Source organism: Leguminivora glycinivorella, chromosome 5 (assembly GCF_023078275.1).
Source record: "Leguminivora glycinivorella isolate SPB_JAAS2020 chromosome 5, LegGlyc_1.1, whole genome shotgun sequence".
In the NCBI taxonomy this organism is placed as follows: Eukaryota; Metazoa; Arthropoda; class Insecta; order Lepidoptera; family Tortricidae; genus Leguminivora; species Leguminivora glycinivorella.
This window is the reverse complement of record NC_062975.1, coordinates 14,209,688-14,232,584: the sequence shown is the minus strand read 5'-3', so window position 1 is coordinate 14,232,584 and position 22,897 is coordinate 14,209,688. Positions and strand designations below refer to the sequence as shown.

General features: G+C 37.4%; 2 protein-coding genes across 2 annotated transcripts in view; one reads left to right on the top strand and one right to left on the bottom strand.

Annotated features, from left to right (window-relative positions):
• The window catches only part of LOC125226622, a 36,620-nt gene that overhangs the window by 9,700 nt on the left and 4,023 nt on the right, over nt 1–22,897 (top strand). The window lies entirely within an intron of this gene.
• LOC125226621 (T-related protein) overlaps nt 1–22,897 on the bottom strand; it is a 39,136-nt gene that overhangs the window by 12,733 nt on the left and 3,506 nt on the right. Inside the window, exon 2 of the mRNA XM_048130655.1 lies at nt 2,513–2,677. Within this exon, the coding sequence (XP_047986612.1) occupies nt 2,513–2,673 (161 nt within the window). The 5' untranslated portion in view covers nt 2,674–2,677. The remainder of the gene's footprint in view (nt 1–2,512; nt 2,678–22,897) is intronic.

Here is a 22,897-nt window from a genome sequence, read left to right as displayed (position 1 = left end):
GGGTTCCTAGTTGACTACGGAACCCTAAAAATGGTATTCAAATGTTATACAATTTACTTTTAATCTAGTCAAAGAGGTCAAAATTAAATGGTCGAATAGCTAATCAGAGGTCAAATAAAGGCAGAAATTTAAAAGGTGACTGTTTTTATCGATAGCTGAAAATGTCGATAAAATTTAACGTTCCAACTCTATTGACGTTTGATTTTTGCCATGAGCAATTCCGCCCTCTGCAAATAACTATTATGTCACATAAAACTTTCTCTTCTTATCTGCCCTAAGCCCTAATTTTCCCACCGAACGTTTCTAACGTGACCTCAATAAAGCCCCGTCGGCCTTCAATAACCAAAAAATTCTCTTCTATTTTGCTCTTGTTTAAAAAGAAGTGTACCTAACTAGTGTAAGGAGTATTGTTCCACCCATATTGTTCTAACCTAACCTACACCTCAAGGATAGGGCGATATCGGGCACGGACGGTGCTGGTTAGCCACCCTGCGATAATGAGCAAGACCTACCGCGCTAATTGCTGAAACTAGCCGCGGCGGTTAGCACTGATATATAGTCTCTCGTGATATGGAGTAAACAGAATCATTAAACTAAATGAACTTGGGGCATGCTTTTTTAATCGCCAAAACATGAGTCAAAATTGAAGGGGCGCGAGTTGTTCCGATTTAAATGTCTGTTCTCTTGCGCGCCTAACTGCCTAGTTATAGGTAACGCATAACGTTCATTAGCAGGCTATACTTACTGTCTTCTACTTTTAAGAAAATTATTCAAAGATAACGTTGGTATATTTTTTTGCTAATGTGCCTGTATGGCCATTGGCCGTTCAATTAACAAAGCCAGGATGCCATTCTCTTTTCACCCACAAGCGTTGCCTCTAGCTACCAGAGGGGCTAGAGGCTTAATAAATAGCTAGCTCTCTCGTTCAATTGTAATTTAAATCTCTATTTTCACAAATCAAAATTTCATTGACTTCCAAGTTGCGAATTGTAGGAGGATAGAGCTAAAAAAGACATGTAAAATTGGTGCAAAAGTATGAGAATATTAAGAATATAGTTTTGTACAGCATAGTGCTTACAATATACTCTTACATTGTCCAAGCAGTTACACTCATAGCTCAAGCTTTTTACTTCGATAAGCAAACGTATTTAATTACCTCTAAAAATGATGTGCATTGCCCCATAACATCTACATCGGTTGATTAATGTTCCCTTACAGCAAGTTTATGACCTCTCACTAACTTTGATGACCTACCTGATTATACACGGTATAATTACTAAACATTATATTTTAGCTTTATTTCCATCGCGAACTTCATTGTAGTCTAAGGACCTACTTTACTATGAAACTATGTTGCGGTCATTAAGTACGGTATTTTGAATGACTAGTGAGTAAATCATATTTTTATAACGTGCATAAATACAAACAATGAGACATAAGATGTTTACTTTTGCTTGAATAACAATTCTGTTTTAAATGAAAACCTTAAATATCAGTTTTCGTTCGTACTTCGGAGGAGCGAAGAGAATTAGCTAGCAGGCATTCTGTCACTACAATGTTTTGTTATGATTGATTAAGACTTGTGACTAAGCTTGATATTATATTATACCTGTGTCCAACCTAAAAATTACAGATTTAGTCATTCATTTTATTAGGATTATGAGAAAGGTGCTACATGACATCACCATTATTCAGTTAAGTCATGAGAGATATTCTGTACCTACCTATTGAAATTAAAAATTTGTAATATTGATGATGTCTTACTTTTTCGCTTCCCATCAGTTCACTTTTGGCTTCTTATAGAAAGGCTTTCTTATACGTTATTCTGAAGCGATAGTGATAGATACCTCGCATTTACTGATAGATCTAGCACCACACAGTGTGATCAGGATATTAGATTTTAAGAGATTGTGAACTCATTAAAGAGTCATGAAATCACTCGCTCACGATCGCATGATGACAATGCACTTTATCGCGCTCAACTTGAGTCAAACATTTGCTGAAAATTTTGGTATAACGCCAACTCACCGCCCATTTTTCGTGACAATCATATCTCATACACTAACAATAATGCTGTCCGCAACAGGCTTCGTGAAATCACTCGCTCACGATCGCATGATGACAATGCACTTTATCGCGCTCAACTTGAGTCAAACATTTGCTGAAAATTTTGGTATAACGCCAACTCACCGCCCATTTTTCGTGACAATCATATCTCATACACTAACAATAATGCTGTCCGCAACAGGCTTCGTCATTTACCCATACACTGTTAACAATAACATACCATACATACTTACAATAACGCGTAATCTAAATCATCATCTCATTGGTTAGCCAACAAATCTGAAAGCGAACTCGCGGTCGTCCAAAGCGATAGTGACTTCGTATAAGCTACTGATATAATTAGTAGCGTCATGAATTCACTCGCTCACAATTGCACGATGACAAGCCACTTTACCGCACTCAACACGATAATTTTTTTAAAAATGCTGATATTACGCTAACTGACCGTCCATTCTTCGTGACAATCATCTCATTGGTGAGCGTCTGGAAGCGAACCCACAGCTCGCGATCGTCCAAAGCGACGGACACCTCCCGCTCGCGGCCGCCGCGCGCGCCGCCGCCGCCGACCGTCGGCTCCACGGCGCTCAGGATATGGGATGCAGCCATATTGCTGGAACAATATTATTAAGTTACTTAGTAAAAAATTGGAAAGTCCTTGAGAGATGTTAGTAAAATTCGCCCTTTGTTGAAAATATATTCTTAAGCATTTCTCAGTCGCTCCATTTCAACCGAGATGAAAGCTTTTCCGTTTCAGTTCTAGCAAAAATGTCTGTCATCTATATTTCAGCCAACTTTCCCTAAAATTAATTATCATTGATATTTGATTTATATTCGGTGATTTATTGATTTTATTTAAGGGCAGTTTTCGTTTTGCAGCATCTAAATGCTGGAATGATCTACCTCCTCCCATAAAGAAAACCAAATCCCAGTTTAAAAAAAAAAAAATGTGTAAAAGTTGGCTTCTATCACAACAGAAGGCATCGTGTAACTGTAGTTTCGCCAACCTTTACTTAGTGTTAGTTTATTCTGTTTTGCTCTTTAAACTTTTTATTCAAATTCAAAATTAAAAAAAAAATCAAAATTAATCTCTGTATATTTATAATAATATTTTTTTGATTGATTGATTGATTGATAATTTTACTTACTAAGTTTTTATATTTCCATTTCGTGCTGTGTTGGTAAATAAATATGTTTTTATTTTTTAAATTTTTATTATATGTAGGTTTTTGTACTTTTTTTTGAAGTTCAAGACTTCTACATTTTACTCTAAAGCCTTTTGGGGTACTTACATATTTTGCGGTCCCAATCAAGTCGTAATCATATTCGGAATCATTGATTGCATTATACTTAATTATGACATCCATGGTCTTACAAAGGTTGATTACATGTTCATATTTGTACAAATGATTCTAAAACTTGATGCAAACTCCACATAACGTTCTATGTCCTGTTCAAGTTTTTGTCACAGACGTCTTCGGGTAAAATTCCTATTTTTGTGATTCCGTATAACTGCCTAATCGATGCAATTAATGAATCATGAACGCATCAAATTAGGACGTACCGAAATAAATTTATGAATCATATGTGAGTCATGGGACACGGGTGAGTGTTAATTAGTGCAAGAGCCAAAAAATTCGTAGTAACATCATTTTCAGCCAAAAATATCTTTTTTTCAAGTTCTAAACACAATTTCGCTTGTTTAGTGGCATTGTTAGGGCATATGACTAAATTATTCTTAGATAATATAATTAATATAGGTATACCTAAGTTCTAATTTCTGACATCTACTTGCCTATTGTAAATTCTCGCACGTTTTAAGGCCGTATCCACTGGTCTGTAGCTAACTGTATCTTCTTTTTTCAATCACTCTTTTTCATATTAGGCGTAAAATCTTTTACCTAAAAAGTTGAGACACGTAGAAGTTAACATCCAAATATTGTAAAAGTATACCTATACCAAATATTGCTTGCAAAATTTTAAAAGCTAGGTAGATAACGGGCAAATACCGCAAAAGTAAATACTTTTAGAGACCGAATAGAATAATTTAAGCACCGATGTATCCATTACGAAATATACCACGAACCGGTGGCAAATAAGCCGGATATTTTATTTTACTCAAGTTTGGCTCACGATCTCGCGCGCTGTTTGCAGTTCCCATTAGCACGCGCTACGTCGGTTCAACGTACGTTCCTGTACGATTTTTATAATTTAGTTTCTGACCGGTCAGTTGTAAACTAACACATACCTACCTGAGTCTCTGACATGACTTTCTGACGATTTAAAATACGTTATTCATTTATGGAGACTATCATAAACGTCCACTGTATGGAGAAAGTGTACGGCGACCATAAATGATTTCTTACTAGAATCAAGAATTACATACTTTTTCCGCGACGTTTGCGGTAACTACCTACGAGTATAAAATACTTATTCTAAAAAGTAAAAAAAACTAGGCATTTTCATTCCTTGTTGTATTCCTTGTATCGCATAAAACACCCGCGCGATTACTTAGATGCAAAACTAACTAATTTTGCTTTGAACGACACAAATACAATCTATAAAGTTATTCAAATATTAATAACGTGCACTATTTCGCTAAATGCAATGTTACACTTTTGTAGTGTTTAACTTTGTTGAGTTAGCGGTAACACGACACAATAGTTACCATTCCATACATAGTATGTTTATACGTGTATTAATGTGTTCAGTTCAAGCTCAGGCCCCGTAGCTGAATGGCATTTCTGCGATGCGAAACGCCGCAGAAATGTAGTCTGGTCAGGGTGGCTAGCCGAATGGCACAATCGCTCACGAAACGCTCACGAAACGAAGCGCTAGTAGATATCTATCTCTATCGCGCTTGCGTATTGGCGCGACAGAGCCAGCGGCGTATCGCTTTCGTTTGGCGTCGGAGAAATGCCATTCGGCTACGGGGCCAGGCCGCTGGCTCTGTCGCGCCAATACGCAAGCGCGATAGAGATAGATATCTACTAGCGCTTCGTTTCGTGAGCGTTTCGTGAGCGATTGTGCCATTCGGCTAGCCACCCTGGGTGGCTAGCCGAATGGCACAATCGAACAAGCCACCCTGGGTGGCTAGCCGAATGGCACAATCGCTCACGAAACGCTCACGAAACGAAGCGCTAGTAGATATCTATCTCTATCGCGCTTGCGTATTGGCGCGACAGAGCCAGCGGCGTATCGCTTTCGTTTGGCGTCGGAGAAATGCCATTCGGCTAGCCACCCTGGGTGGCTAGCCGAATGGCACAATCGCTCACGAAACGCTCACGAAACGAAGCGCTAGTAGATATCTATCTCTATCGCGCTTGCGTATTGGCGCGACAGAGCCAGCGGCGTATCGCTTTCGTTTGGCGTCGGAGAAATGCCATTCGGCTACGGGGCCAGGCCGCTGGCTCTGTCGCGCCAATACGCAAGCGCGATAGAGATAGATATCTACTAGCGCTTCGTTTCGTGAGCGTTTCGTGAGCGATTGTGCCATTCGGCTAGCCACCCTGGCTCTGTCGCGTCAATACGCAAGAGCGATAGAGATAGATAGCTACGAAAGAGATATTATCGTGAGCGTTTGTGCATTCGGCTACGCACACAAGTTTTTATTGTAACATTGTAGATATATTTTTACTACTTCCCGGAATACATCCACAACATAAGTCAATATGTAAATACGAGATTTGCCAATCATAGTAATATTATAAATGGGAAAGTGTGTGTGTCTGTTTGTTTGTCCGTCTTTCACAGCAAAATGGAGCCACGAGTTGACGAGATTTTTTAAGTGGAGATAGTTGAAGGGATGGAGAGTGACATAGGCTATTCATCATAGGCTCATTCTAATGCGAGCGAAGCCGCGGGCAAAAGCTAGTAACTCATAAAAGTAAACATAACTTTAAAACTTTAATTGGCCTACCTACACATACGAGAATACCGGAAGAAATATCATAATTTTTCATTAGGTAAACAAATTTTCCATACGCTGAATAAATTCCTGAAACTTTGGACTTTATGGGCCTTGGTTTTCATACCACTTGACTTGACTTACATATCAATAATGTATCTAAACGTAAAGTGTGCCTTCTTGGTCAATAGTTGTCACAAATTCGGAGTCAATGGCAATACACCGAATTTGAATGCAAGCTTTTAGTATCGGACATTATAGTTGTATCTAAAGACTAATTTGTGTTGAGCTAATAGCATTTTATTGCGTCATAGATCACCGATGCGCGCACGCGGCGTCGGGTAAAGAACGTAATTAAAAGGCGATAACAGAATTTATGTTCCTAGCACGCTTTTGTACACGCTTATACAGGATGGTCTAGGAGCGATGGTATGATATCCACCATCAATAATTCGACCTATTTGCATTTTATGCTGGGTAGTCTTGAGGAATAAAGCCCACATTGACCTAACTGGAGACTTCAAAGTATTTACATACACCTTCAAAAAAGTATAAGTATCAGTATCCTTACCACAGATCCTCACATTCCTTACGATGATGTCTACCGGTCCGCCGTACCGGTAAGGTACCTATTACATGAACAATACGCTATAGTACCTATCTTGAATTCTTGATTGATATACTAGCACGCAATTCTCATCTGGAACCTATACTCTCCTATATCGGCTATATCTCAATAAAATGAGGTTCTTATACTTCCGATGTCGTGCCAAAAATTTCCTGTGAGTCATGTGACTCCCATTATCATGGGAGTTAGCATTATCATTAATCGCCATAATACGTTTATTTAAGGTACTCGTAATTCTAGAGTCGTTGCCCTACCTCCTGGTAACGATGCATTTTATTATGTACCTATTTTTGTAACCCCCGACGCAAAAACGACGGGGTGTTATAAGTTTGACGTGTCTGTTTGCCTGTGTGTGTGTCTGTCTGTGGCATCGTAGCTCCCGAACGGATGAACCGATTTAGATTTAGTTTTTTTTTTGTTTGAAAGCTGATGAGTTAGTCGGAAGTGTTCTTATTAGGTATTCGGTATTTGCGCTTACATTCGGCTCTCTTTTATCTGGTACATGTGTTGCTATAAGCAGGGGCGGCTCACTCCGTGATTCTATCGCCGCGCTACAAGTACATGCTGGCGCCGCGAGTTCGCGGCCTACTCAGGGGTGGCGCGCGTTCTCACGGAACGCACGTTCTCATTTTCTATTGTTACTTTAAGGCCCTCCGCTCACGAGGCTACTCTCAAGCGACTTTCGTCTCATACGCGTATGATACGCGTCGCTCGTGAGTAGCCTGCATACAAATTAACGTCGCTCCGCACACGACGAGACGCGTCTACGACCCGTATGCTACCAGTCGCACGCGACTGTCATTGCTGGTCGCACGCTACTCGAGTCGCATGCACGTTGCAAACAAAAATGGCGGTGGATCAAAAGTTTAATATTCGATTTGTCCAAGAAGTGGAAAATTATCCGTGTTTGTATAATTATAAGCTGCCAGAATATATGAGAAAAGATGTGGTGGAAAAGGCGTGGAATGATATTGGCAAAAAAATGAATATGACAGGTCAGTATAGGTATTATATTTTGTTTTTATGAAATGAAGGGTTTATTTACCTACTATTATTACATTAACCTACTACAAACTATGAAGGGGTGCATGAGTGATAAATAACGTCACGATTCAAAATTCATCGTGTTTCGCCTTCTAAATAGTACTACCTAGCTAATAGTAGTAGGTAGGTATACCAACCAAATATTACGTAACTTGAAAACATGTTTTTTTGTTTGTGTAGATATTTTGCTGTTTTTAGTGTAATTTGGTAGGTTTAGGTCTAAAACGAATGGAACAATATAATTTTTGTAACTAAGGTAATCGGTTTAGAAGTTATTAGTGATTTTTGGTACTTTCGGTACTTTCGGTTTTAGTGATAGAAGGTTGCACAATAATTAAACTGCGAGAGAATCGAAGCGTTATTTATTTTTATATAAACCCTAAACTACATTTATACACAATAATTTGACTGCCAAGGAAGTGAAGCATGTGGGGTTATTAGATAGTTAGCAAGATAATTTGATAAAAATCGTCTCAGTTGCGTAGCACTGTGTGCGGAAACGAGTAGCATACCAGTATGCAACCATGAATTGCATTGCAATCGCGTCGCTTGAGAGTAGCCTCGTGAGCGGAGGGCCTAAGTCGCGAGATTTTTTTAAGGTTCATATGCGATGTCCGCGTGTGGAATGTCTAATGATGCTTAGTTGAATTAGACATCATGAATAAAATAAATACCATAGGACATTCTTACACAGATTTACTATTGATTAAGTCCCACGGAAAAGTTAAATAAGGCTTGTGATGTTGGAACTTAAACAAAAATATATAAATACTGTATTTATGCCTAGAAAGTACCCAAGATTTGAATATAAAAGCAGGGGCGGCTCACTCCGCGATCCTTTCACCGCGCTACAGGTATAAAAGTTACTGGCGACGACCTTCGCGCGGCGCAATAAATTCAATGTCGTTTGCACGCGTGCGGTCCGTTTGTTAATGTAGGTAAGAATTTAGAATGGCGGCGTTTTGTGAACATCAAAGGAGTGAGCCTTCTGTACTTGTACTATTATATATTCTGTGATAAAAGTATAAAAAAAATTCTGAGTATTAATTAGTTTTTCTCAAACATGGTATGAAATATTGATGTTATGTGCCTTATAATTGGCAGCGAAGTATGACGTTGCAGGTGCGGCTAGGACGATTGATAGATAATGGAATTTCATACAAACCTTGCAGGCCAAGGCCGGCAAAGTCCTCTTTTTTAATTTCCAAACACAGATAATTGTGACATAACATCCAGGTATTTAGCCAATTAAAAAAAAACTATAAGGGGCTTTATAGACGTGCCGACTGCAACTAGTACGGGCCCTAGACAATATTTGATTTTGGGTGCGTTTTCATACAAAAAAAATTTTTTTCGTTTTTTTTTTTAATTTTTTTTTAACTTTTTGTTTTTTTATAAGCGTATACGGGGTATCAAAGGGGAACGAAAATTCGATTATTTTTGCGCTACGACGCACCGTTTAGGAGATACAGCCATCCATAGTTACTATTTTCAGTAGACTTTATTTATTTCATACCATGTTTGAGAAAAGCACTATACATACCTCGGCGGGAAATGGGGTTGCCCGCCTCAGACCTATCCGGCCTCGCTTCGCTCGGCCGTCTATATGTCTTCGACCGGCAACCCCCTTTGTCCCGGCCTCTGTAGTAATGTACTATTAATCCATAGGCAACCCTATAGCTGATCGTGGCGCACGTGCGGCTCGTTTCTTTGTTAGAATTTTGTAGGCATTTTAAAGGCGGCATTTCGTGAACATCAAAGCAGTGGGCCTTCTGTACTTGTACTATTATATATTCTGTGCTATAAGCGAGATATACAGGCGAATAAATACAAAACGACATAATTTGATTTGAAAATGTAAGTCCGAATTTCTTCATATTTCCATACATTCAGAATCATCCTGTACGTTATCGACGTAAACCGACTTAGATCTAAGCCCGTGCTCAAACTTTGAAGCCTTGCCATTAAAAAGAAAATGTTCGCAATCCGTATACGACTGGAGCTTAATACTTATTTATACGCGGAGTCGTAAAACGATGAATAATGACGTTGCATACGGGGCTAGTGTGTAATTACCCCGTCTTTATACGCTGGCTCTCTCGTTGTTGAAAACTTTAGATGTATCCGCGGCTTTGTGGGTGTATGGGGCTTACAGTAAATTACACTAGCTTCAGTCCTCACTGCACAGACATATACAGTATAGACAGCAGTGGCGTAGCGTAGATGCAACTCGATTCCCAACGGGTTCTCTAAAATTCTGCAGTGTCTGTAGAAGTCCATACAAAACAGATCCCAAAAACCCCTCCCTTTACTAATGAAAATCTTCACGCCTCGCCCCTGATAGACAGAGTCGGAACAAGCAAGCCAGCAACGATTTTAATAGTACATACATAAACTTACGCCTCCTCTCGTAAAGGGGATGGCAGAGTACATGAACTGGTAAAGTTTCAATGACACTCTAAATAATGTCAGGCGAACTGAAAGCTGCTACATTTATCAAACAGGTTCATCTTGACGAGAGTCTCCAAAATGCAAAACCCTGGAGTTTTTGGCAACTTCTAACCTTTGTACGAGTTTCAACATTGTCCATTTTTAGGGTTCCGTACCTCAAAGAGGAAAAACGGAACCCTTATAGGATCACTCGCGTGTCTGTCTGTCCCTCTGTCACAGCCGATTTCTCCGAAACTACTGGACCGATTTACTTGAAATTTGGCACACGTATGTAAACCTGTGGCCCAAAGACGGACATGTAATTTAATTAAATGAAATTTAATCACAGGGGTCACTTTTGGGGGGTAAAATTGAAAATTAAAAATCAAAGTTATTAAAACTATATTGTGTTACATATCAAATGAAAGAGCATTTTATCAGCATCTGAAATATATTTTTTTTATATTTTTTGTTTTGGTTATTTAGAAGTAATTTAAGAAAATAAGCAAAAAATGACCATTCCCCCCCCTTATCTCCGAAACTACTTAGCGTAAAATTTTCAAAAAAATACACGAGATAGCCCTCTCCCTGTAGATTACAGGAAAACCTATTAGAAATCTACAGTCAAGCGTAAGTCGGACTTAAGAGAAAAAAACTCAGATTACGAATTTCACTCACTGCCGCTGCAAGTAGTTACTAAACGTCTTAAAATTGTGTAAGCTCGTTGGACAGGTATAAAGAAATTAATTTCTGTCTTTTTCTTTTTAGAACTTGTTCAATTTTTTTTTCATTTGTACAAAATGACTTAAGTTCCTACTAAAAAGGAGGCGCTTAAGACCGTTTAAAAATTGACTGAGCAAAATTTTATTCAAATCGGTCCAAAAAAAGGTGTCTGTTGACGAAAACATAGAATTTGTGCCACCGAAAGCCCAAATCTGAAGTCCATTTTGCTCTATCTCTTATCGTTTCCGAGATATATACGTAAAGTCTTGAAAGTGCGAAACGTTAACTTTGCCATCATAGTCGTTCAGGCGCTCATGAGTTCTTTGTATGGAAAAGTCGAAAACCGACTCGCACTTGACCAATGTTCATAGAACGTTGTGGTTTTTTTTTATTAGCAAAAATGACTTAAGCGCCTTCAGAAGTGCAGGTGCTTAAGACCGTTTGTAAGTTAAAGTTAGCTGTGATGGCTCAACGAAGAAAGAAGATTTCAATATCCTACTTATACATATTTCATTAATTTAACTATACAGTTTTTATTACTCAAGCCAAGCGTTACGTTAGCTATTGCTATTGAAAGGAAAACTTGTGTATAAATAAAGCTTGAAACAAATTATGGGACGCGTCTGACGGATGCGGCTGACGACCGCGACTGATAAGCCGATGGCTTGCGTGGGCGATGGTCGCGCGACGGCGATGCGACGCATACGAAATCAAACCTTATCGATATGGAAGTAGACGATGCGATGAGACGTGACGGCGACGGTCGCGCGACCGTCGCCCACGCAAGACACGGCGTAAGTGTGCACAGCAAACATTCAGCGCCTCAGATTGCGTGCGGTATAGAGATGGGCGGCGGGAAAATACCCGGGGTAGATATCGGGTATTTACCGGGTATTTACCCAATCTACCCGATATTTACCTTTTCTACCCTAATGGGTGGGTATAAATAAATATTGTAATAAAATGGGTCATAAATTGAATTTAATCGTGAAAAAATGTTTTCTTGGTATTGTATAATATATTTATATTTTAATAATATAGTTCTATAAACATTTATCGAAGTATTCGTATTGAATAAGGAATTTGTTAAATATCATTGACATGCTTGTGTGTTTGTTACCTCCTCCTCCTAAACGGCTGAACCGATGGGGATGAAATTTTGTGTGCTTATTATAGTTCCTCTCAAGTAACAATTTCTGGTCCTATAGTGGTCGAGGACACCAAATTAAATCACACTAAATGGTCCTATAAATAATCTATATTGGTACTGTAGAGCCGATTTGGCGCAATTATGCAGCCATTTAGTGATATAATAGGCCTATAGCAGTATCATCCGTGACGTTTAAGGTCGTTTATGGTGATGTAATGATGACTATTGTGCTAATTTGTTGACATAGAGGACACAGTAACGCAATAGGCTACTAGACTCGTATCGAATTTAGCACATCAAAGTATTGTTTTCTGTAGTATTTGACTTAAGAAATCAATATTTATAGCTTGCGGGCATTAAAAGTGCGTGATGACTGCGTATTTTTATTTAAAGATGTGTGTATGTTTTTTTTTAATTATGGACTCCGAAAACGGTGTTGGCCAATGGAGTGACGTCACATAATTCAGATCAACTATGGAAATTAGAGGTAGTAATCTGATCTCCGTAGAAGCAACCTCTATTGTATTAAAATTCATAGTCGTTGACGGGTGTGACAGTGTGAAATATTTTTTTAAATATACTGACATCATGTCATAGATATTCTATAGATTAATATGGCTGATGTAGTTTTTGCCTGATCACGTAAAAGTAAACTTTAAATAATTTTTTTGCGGGTTTTTAAGTCTTAATAAAATATGGTACTATTTTTTTTCGTTTAATTAAACGGTAATTAATAATATAAGACATACTTTGAAAAAGGGTCAAGTAGCCTATTATAGTATCAATTTATGCTATAGTAGCATTTGAGATTCCGTTATACGGGTTATTTTGTTCTATAATAGCAGTTGCCGTCCCTTTTAATGCGAAATTTATAAAATAATTTAATGTGTGTAATATATAACAAAAACTGTTCTAAACGAGGAACTTAATGAAAAGTGGCGTGTGAACTTGTGAAGTTTAGTGTCAATTAACATAATTTGGATTTCGTATACTTCCATCATTACTGCAAAAAGGTATGCGATGGAAATTTTACCGTTAAAAGAATATTAGTTTAATGGAGTATTTTAAATGCGCCCTCGATTTATACATGTTTTGAATAAAATAAATAAATATAATTTAATACAATAAAATTATTGGCACCATAGTTTCTACTATGGATCCAAGAAGTAAAACATACGCTTTTATAGTTCGACTATATCACTTATCATACGCATTCACTGCCATAAGCCCGCCATCGTGGATTCAATTAGGGTTGCATGAGAATTTAACTATAATCCAGTTTAACTTATAAGGTCTTTATATAGAAAACAATACTTGTTTTCAATGTTTTACTATAGAAAGATCTTTTAAACAGTATTAATAAATGTTGTTTTCTTTTTAGTATGACAAATCTAAACTACTATTGGTCGCTATGTGTATTTTTAAAGTTAAAGTTTAAGGTCAAAATTATCATTTAAAAGTAATCGTTTTCTACTCTTATATATATGATTTGGTTTATAAAACATATAGTAAACTCAGCTATAACGCTATTGTGTTTTAAAAGAGATACCGAAACCATTATTCAACAGTTCTGTGATATAAAAGAGTCATTGTGGCGTATACGCCATACGGCGATGAGATATAAAAGGCATTAGAAAACGACTATTAACGCTTTTCAAAGCTATATAAACGAATCCTGAAAACTTCATTATACAGCAAAATAGCTCTATAATGGTATTCATATCACTACTACAGTGTTAAATACTATAGCAGTGTTTTCCAAAGCCACTATATCCCAAAATAGTGGTATAGTTAGGTTTTAAATCTGTTAAAACACAACTACTAAAAATACTATAAGCGGCTTGTTGGGAACCTTAATAGCGCAAATTGATAGCATAACAGTGATTCCTAACACTATTATACAATAATATTGTTCTTTAGTAGGTTATTTGATCCTGTTATAGACCAGGCCTATAGCGGCTCTATAAAATGGTGATATAAACGTTTACATCACTTCCTAATAACACCTTTTAGCTGTATAACACAACAACTATAGCGGTTTGTCGGGAACCTTAATAGCGCAAATTGATTGCATAACAGTGATTTCTAACACCATTATACAATAATATTGTTCTATAATGGTCATATTTGATCCTGTTATAGACCAGCACGGGTAGCATGGTCGCGCAATAGACGATAAAATGTCAGGCCGTCCCTATCGCACTATTAGTAAGTGCGATAGGGACGGCCAGATGTTTTATCATTTATCGCGCGACCATAATTGCCTGCCAGGCCTATAGCGGCTCTATAAAATGGTGATATAAACGTTTACATCACTTCCTAATAACACCTTTTAGCTGTATAACGTAACAACTATAGCGGCTTGTCGGGAACCTTAATAGCGCAAATTGATTGCATAGCAGTGATTGCTAACACTATTATACAATAATATAGACCTATAGTAGTCATATTTGATCCTGTTATAGACCAGGCCTTTAGCGGCTCTATAAAATGGTGATATAAATAAACGTTTACATCACTTCCTAATAACACCTTTAGCGGTATAAGCTTATAGAGCTAAAAGGTGTTACTGGAGGCTTTTATACGACAGGCGGGCACGCCGAAAACCTTTATACGACATCTATAGTAGCTTTTAGCGTCGAAAACCAAAATTATAGCACTAAAATGTTACTTGGGAGCTGTTTGTTTGGCTATCTAGCCGAAGTCCAGTATCTAGCTGAAGTCACATAGAAGGCATTATTACAGTCCGAATTCAAAGCAAGTGTTAATTAAAATCACACGTGGACGTGGCGCTTGTTTAGCTAAGTACAAACTAAAGTATAAGTATGCCATAAATAAAAATAAAAAAAAGTAACTGACCGGTCAAGTGACTAATTGCACCCTTTCAATACGGATGCACCTACCTGGCGTTTTGCAAAGCTGTGACCTCATTGGCTAATGAATTTGCATTTGTCTGTCCACCGTGTTTAAGTTAAGTAAGTTATTTGAATACTTAGTGGGCCTAAAACATCTGGGGAATACAACTTTTTAATTGAATGTGGTAAATTACACATGATATATTGGAATATTTGGAATTTCTGTTAACATTTTAATATTAGTTAGTCAAATATATATATTCATTTTAGTAGGAAAATATATTTCAGTCATGTAAATTAAGAATAATCTTTAATTTCATATATTATTTTTTATACTCGCTCATTTGGGTAGATACGGGTAAATACCGGGTAGATTGGGTAGATATGGGTATTTTCCCGGTATTTACCCGTCAGCGCCCATCTCTAGTGCGGTAGGACACCATCCGATTCATCCGAACGCTCAAGGCCACGTCCACGGTTTATGTCCAATAGTTTGCACAATTCAATGTCATATATTCATTATCTAGATCGCGGCAGTGGACAGCGTTTGTCGCGTTTTTTGGTGATTATCTGATTATCGATGGATTATCGCATCGATCTAAACTACCGCGCAGCAGCGCGAACTGAATTAAACTTATGTTGGTTGCAATAAGACGTAGATTTGTTTAAAAATATGCACACTTGTCACCTGCGGTAATAAAATTTTATGGCTTGCGCGATGATCACATTTATTAATGTCATAACCGCCAATTGCTTGCATTTGAAATTGAACTTTAATTACTAAGAAATAACGTTGTTTTTGTAAAAAAATGAAAGTAATTTTTACTACATTGCGAAGTTTTCGTTTGTCAACTAGACGCACACATTTGCAACTAAACGATCGGACACTTTTGTTTTGAGTGTCGAATTTGTACGTAGGTGACAGTGTTTCTAGCCTCGTGGCGCCGAATGTACTTTCTAAAGCACATAATGGTTTCAATGGAATTTTAACTCTCATGTAAACAAATAAAATATTATTTCTTTTGTTTCTAAAATTTTTCGAATAACTGAAATTGAATTCAATCTCAAGTACAATAACTGAGGGGGGCGGTGCCTACAGCAGTTGTAGTTGTATGCATACCTAGCTCACGCACACAGACGCGTCCACTGGCGCCGCGCCGGTGTCTGCGTGCGCTCTCTGCAATGTCTCTGCAAATTCTATGCACAGCGCAGAATATGCAGAAACCACATGGTGGTCTGTGGCAGAAACTCAATAGACATTTTTAGGGTTTTTAAAATAAGTACCTAGGTACGTGAAGTAACATGGTAAATTAAAAATTATCATTAGATACTTATTTGCGGAGGTGTAAACAATTTCCTTCGTTTTGCCATGTATCAATAATTAGGTACCTATCTATATTAAATTCATTAATCCGTATACATTACATTTTTACAATTAAGTGTATGAATTATACTTTTTATCGTACGGTCAGCTACATAAATATCTATACACCTGTATTCATTCAATTTTGAAACTTCTTCTTCAGTAATAAGTTTCGATATGTAAAAGAAATTGAAGGACGATACACAGGCGGGCGGAGACACCGCCTGCCGCTGCGGGCGGGGCGGGAGGGAGGAGGGGTGTCGATGGACGATGTCACGCGGGATTCGCAGCGCGAACTCATCATTCGCGCGGTGGTCGGCTCCCTTCGCTGCCTGCGCACGTTCGCTGCTCTCGTACGATTTGATATTATACAGGGTGCCCGGTATTAATGGACAACCTTTTAACCACCAAGAGGGCACCTTATACTGGTCCAGAAAATCTATGGGATATGGGTTAAATTGTGGTGTAGGCGAGAGGCTGGCAACCTGTCACTGCAATGCCATAGTTTCGTTTTCTTTTAACCCCTTATTTGCCAAGAGTGGCACCTTATATCTGGATTTACCACCCAGAAAAATCGACTTTAGGTTTAGTAAAAGTCGTATTTTACTTCACGTGTGTTAAAAAACTTTCGAGAACCACTCGCTTCGCTTTTCACAATTTTTAAAATTTTAATACCTACTACCTAAAATTTTAAAAAGTGTGAAAATCTCGAAAACCAGGCGACTTTTACTAAACCTTAATGTCGATTTTCTGTAAGGTGCCCTCTTGGTGGTTAAAAGGTTGTCCATTAATTACCGGGCAGGGACACCCGGTATATTTGTCAAGCAATTTCTGTCGTAAGAAAGCGCGACTCATTCGCGCAGTCGGTTCACGTCTCTCGCTGTCGTACAATCTGACATTATTCAGCTACCTTTTATCGCTCGGCTTTAGTTCGCATATACAAGAGTACCTATAGGTACTACAAGGTCCAAGGCAAAATACAACAATAGATAATGTATTTACTAAATAATATTTATTTAGTAATTTCCCGCTAGAAACTTGCGTTATACTACTTGTACTATTATATATTCTGTGGTTATACATGTATACTTTTTCAGCTACCATAACCAAATTTGGATTAGATTAAAAAAACCTTTAAGTAAAACTTAGAACCTTTCAGATTGTTTTACTCACCCTTTCTGATGTTTACCATACTTACTTACCCCGTTATTCATAAACGTACACTAAAGTTATCAAGCCGATAAATTTCGTTTGTCCCTTTCCGACGTATTGGTGTGATAGAAAGGGACAAACGAACTTTGTCAGCTGGATACTTTAGTGTACGTTTATGAATATTTAAGGATGTTAAAATTTATAGCTACGAAATTTTACATAAAACACCTACTTTAAAATAAAATAAAAAATGTTGAATTTGGTTAACATTATAAAAGACCTCACGCAAGCTGTGCTAAATAGTTCGCGAATTCGTCGAGAGGTGGCGCTAAACACAATTATGCTCATTAGAGAACCTATACTTCTAGCCTAGCCCAGTCTTTAGAATTATGTGAGTAACGTAAAAGTTTTGTAGGTACGGAACCCTCGGTGGGCGAGTCCGACTCGCACTTGGCCGGTTTTAAAATGAAAATCTTCTGCTAGGTACCTGTTAAATCTACCGATTTTTCAGGTTTTGAATATTATACGCGATTTGCACATTGACAATAACTAATAGAAATGTCGACACGCAACTAACAATAAAAATGTCTGTGTTCCAGTCCTTCTACGTATTCACAAAGCTTGCTTTGGCGCCCAACTACTTAACTCCTATTGCGCCAACTTACTACAAATCTAAGGCTCAAGTTACACCAGAAATGAGCTCATACAAGACAATTGTTTTGAATAGTTCAGCGACTTTCATGGCATACAAATCTTAACATTCAATAGAGCTTGTCGCGCGCTCGTTCGTCTCTAGACGGACATAAATTAATTTTGCTATTGTAAAATGTAAACAAGTATCGGGTTATTGTTTAAAAGATTCCGTCGGTAAAGCCAGTATTTAGAGATTATTTTGAGAAGAGACCGGTATAAAAATTGCAATCATAACTTCTGTATAAAGCAAGCGATATAACCAGCAAAAGTTATAGAAGTAAAGAAAGCAACACGGCCCTGACAATATATTGACAATTTTCGTTTTTTTTTTTTGTTTGAGTTCATAGCCTAGGCCAATATTATTTGGAGAGAAACACTTATATGTTTCTTTAATAGCTACTCAATGCCCGCTGCCGCTGTCATGGTTTTCATTACTGAGTCCTTTAATGTACAGGTATGAAATATATTATACATTACAATTTAAAAAATATTTTTTTGCACACTGTACTTACACGAACTCCACTGCTTTACATTAGACATCAACGCGCTACTTTATTTTTGGCAAAAATTGGCTTCAAGCAATCAGGCAATTTTATAACATCTCATCTTCAATAATGCGGTCTATTCTCTTTATTTCATTCATTCGTAATATACCTTAACTCATTATATTGTATAGTATCTAATTAGGCCCTTATATATCGTTATTATTATCGTTTTACAAGTAGATGCTTCATTGATATTTGATATGAGTAAAATCCATAATTCAGATAAATTTCCAGTTCTATACACATCAGTCACAAATCCGGCCAATACGACCCGGAATGTCAATGCCTTGCAAGCGGCCTTTTACAGATCCTATAAAATATCAAAGATAACAACGAGTGGCACTGACGCCGCGTGATTGGACGTTTATGGCATCGTCGATAAATGTGGGCCTTTATGTAGACGCGCATTCATATCGCAATTGTTGAGAGTTGAGGCCTGAGGTGCTAATTATCAAATGCAAGACCGAATTCAAGAACAACACGCGAGCGAAAGCTTCAGTTACATAGACACCCTGTTGCAACATAGACATATTAAACATACAACTTTGGAGGTAGTACCTGTATACAGTACAGTACCTAACTGCTTATCATGAGACGTTATAAATATATATTAATTGAATTATGAGGACTGTGAGGAGGTTTGGGTAAAGTTGCAATATTTATATTAAAAGGAAAATATAGACAGATTTGTAGACAGGTAAGGTATAAGGTAATAAATGTGCCTTCTCAATAAAGATGTGATTCGACAACAGGCTGGAATTGCTATTACCTATTTAAAGTTGTTAATGTATGAAACAATGAGATATGAATCCATCTGTTTATAAATAACTATCAGTAGACGGCGACATACATATATGACAGCACCTGCTGCAAAATACACAAATGTGAAAAACCCATGAAAATCAGACGTGGATACATTTTCTCTATCTACCGATTTTTAACAAATGAAAACTCTTTTATTTCAGAGGCGCTAAATACACAAAATGTTTGAAAACCTCTGCTTCATGTAGACGCATATACCTACATATCGCAATTGTCCGTACAATGAGGCATAGGTGCTAATTACCAAATGCAAGACCGGCCGAAATTGAAGTTGAAACAACGCGATGTTAGTATTTCCAATTCCAAAGTTTGCAATAGGTACGATGATGAAGGCCCCGGCCTATGCAAACGCCCAAAATTAGAGGCGTGATTTCACATTGACTTTTGATTTTTGGTGATATCACAAATTTGCATAGTTGTTTTATACATATTTTCACTTTCTGTGTTTTTTAACCCCCGACGCAAAAACGACGGGGTGTTAGGTATGAGTTTGACGTGTCTGTCTTTACCTTTTACCTTAACCGATTTAGGTTTTAACCGATTTATTTTTTTTGTTTGAAAGCTGAATTAGTCGGGAGTGTTCTTAGCCATGTTTCATAAAAATCAGTCAACTTTTTTATCAAAATTTTAATTTTGTGGTTATTGAGAACTTTAAGTTTTACTTATAGGTTAGGACTAGGACTAAACAGACAAAAAGGTTATCTTTAAGATTTTAAAAAGAAATATTTGGCTGTAGCAAAATGTTATCTTCTAAACGGATTCAGTTGCGAGTAAAGCAGAACTAATCAGATCAGAATTGGATACCATTAGTCCCTTCCTACAGAAATAAACACAAATTAATTAAGAATTGCCTAATATTTTGCGTTTCAGTAGGTATTAACTTATTTTCCAATGGGATTTTATGTACAATATTAGATATCTAAATTAGATTGAACTAGGATATCAAGTGTAGAGTTGGTAAAAGTTGCTCATACGTTATACATATTTTATTGTTTAGTGTTTGACTACAGTGACGATGTCGAAAAGTGTCTTCAAAACAAGTCGAATTCACCTCTAGTATTTTATTTAATGGTCTTGCGTCATCGTTTCTTCAAACTTGAATTTTCATTATCACTTGACATGTATACAACCATCAACCTTGATATGTTAGTCAAACAATAGGCTACATCAAACAACCGAAAGACATGATCAACAAGGTTTCGCTTTGATTGTGAATAAATATTTTTCTGCTACTGGTAGGGTTTTTGATTTCCTGGTCGTGGTTGATTATGGATTCATGTACACAGAACGATGAGTCCAACTGTGTTGGGCCTTGGCCTCCTGTTACGGGTGTACGCTGCTGCCTTTTGGGAAAATTTTGCAATATTTCTATAGAATGCGCCGTAGACGTTCTAAGAGATGAGATGGTTCTAAGAGATCACTAAAATGTCACTGAGAATACTGAGATACTCAATTCTACGGTGGACATCTGATCAACAAGGTTTCGCTTTGATTGTGAATAAATATTTTTCTGCTACTGGTAGGGTTTTTGATTTCCTGGTCGTGGTTGATTATGGATTCATGTACACAGAACGATGTGTGTCCAACTGTGGTGGTTAATTGCTTAGGCCTTGGTCTCCTGTTACAGGTGTACGCTGCCTTTTGGGAATATTTCTGCAATATTTCTATAGAATGCGCCGTAGACGTTCTAAGAGATGAGATGCTTTTAAAAGATCACTAAAATGTCACTGAGAATACTGAGATACTCAATTCTACGGTGGACATCTTACGATTCTATGTCACGTCATGTCTATTAACATTAAAATCTAATATGTATATGTAAAATTAATAGACTTCGCCAGAGTGATTCATATAGCTACCTCAATGGAAGTTAAATTCCATAATATTTTAATTGGCGTAAAGAACATAAAATTCAATTTACATCCATTATTTTTTAGCAGCAGCATAAATACCAGTAACGGTGAACAAAATTCCTGTCAACATACCACTCATCAATTTGGTTATTAAAATATTCAATGTAAATATTCAAATTCGGAAGCTGATAACCACAATCAAACTTTTTTGGGGGCTACATTTCAATTAAATTTTATTCCTCCGAGGTTGTCATAAAACTTTAAAGTTTGACGAGTAAAGCCCATTGAGGAACTCCGAATTGATATTAATTCAAATAACCCGGGGTAAAAAGTCAGGGTTTTATGTGGGCTGTAAAAGTTTATTGTGGGCTTTGTGGCGAGGCGGATGTGCCGATAGGGCTGCGCCTGCGCCGCCGCGCCGGGCGCTTTGTGCCGCTCGTGCGACGTGCGCGCCCGCCGCATAGACTGCGCGCGCATACGCGAAAAGCAATAACGCTATTCGGACTTTTTCATATTTATTATGGTTTTCGTATATAATTGATGTCACTTACAGAGCTTGGTAGGCTAATAGCTATATAACAATTAAATTCACATGGAAGACGTACAGCAACAATCAATAATGAAGAAAATGACATATGAAATATTTCATTTGAAAACCCATGGCTGGTGTATATTTCGTCACTACTTTTAAAAAAACTTGTATCTTCGTCTGTCAATGAAAAGAAAATTGTAGTAAGTATGTATGGAATGCATATAGACTTACTGCGTTTTAACTTTGAGGAGCAGCGTGAGATACGAGATTTTTTCAAAGTAATAGTGACGATTTGCGGATTACATTGATGAAGCCTAAAACGATATTATGGTCTTAAAACATAGTCATAGTACTAGTGCTTTTTATTCATGAACAATGTAGCATTGTGTCGAATACGATTGCACTGAAATAAACTGATTAAACAATGGCAAAAACAAGTGGTAGGTATAACTGCTAAAGTTCCCAATCAAAATCTTAAATACATAAATAGATAAAAAAAACATCACTCAGTACAATTAGTAAAACTAATGGAAAAATCATGATGTCACGTATTTTGATATTCATGTCTTGAGCTAACTTTTACAGCAAAACGATGTCAATAACATGTGATTGTAAGTACTCGCAAATAACACCATCACTATTACCACCCCATACGTTTATTGCCTTTTTGTTCTGAATGCAGCTCACCCATCTGGCCGAGCGGTGCTAAATCACAAGTTGTTACAATTTAATGGCACTCTGGTATTTACCACGCAATTGGCCGTTTCAACTTTTTTTATTCTTAATTAATTAATATAAACAACGTGCGCACACCTGACGTTTATGACATGTATTAATTATTCATTGGTTCATGTTGAATGAATCAACTAGTGAAAAATTTGATTTCTAGTAGTTTTACGCCTCATTATGCTCGTTGATATACCGCAGCTAAAAGAAACAAATAGGTATTGGTTGTAGAACTTGTAGATTCAACCTATGTTAATGCAAATTCATTGCCCTATCCTACTTATGTAGATATAAACTGAACGACCCTAAAAAAGGGGAAAAATCAGAGCGTTTTTAGGGTCCCGGTCTCTGTTCCCGGAGATTATTACTTAAGAATCCGCTGTCTGTCCGTCTACCAGGCTGAATCTCAT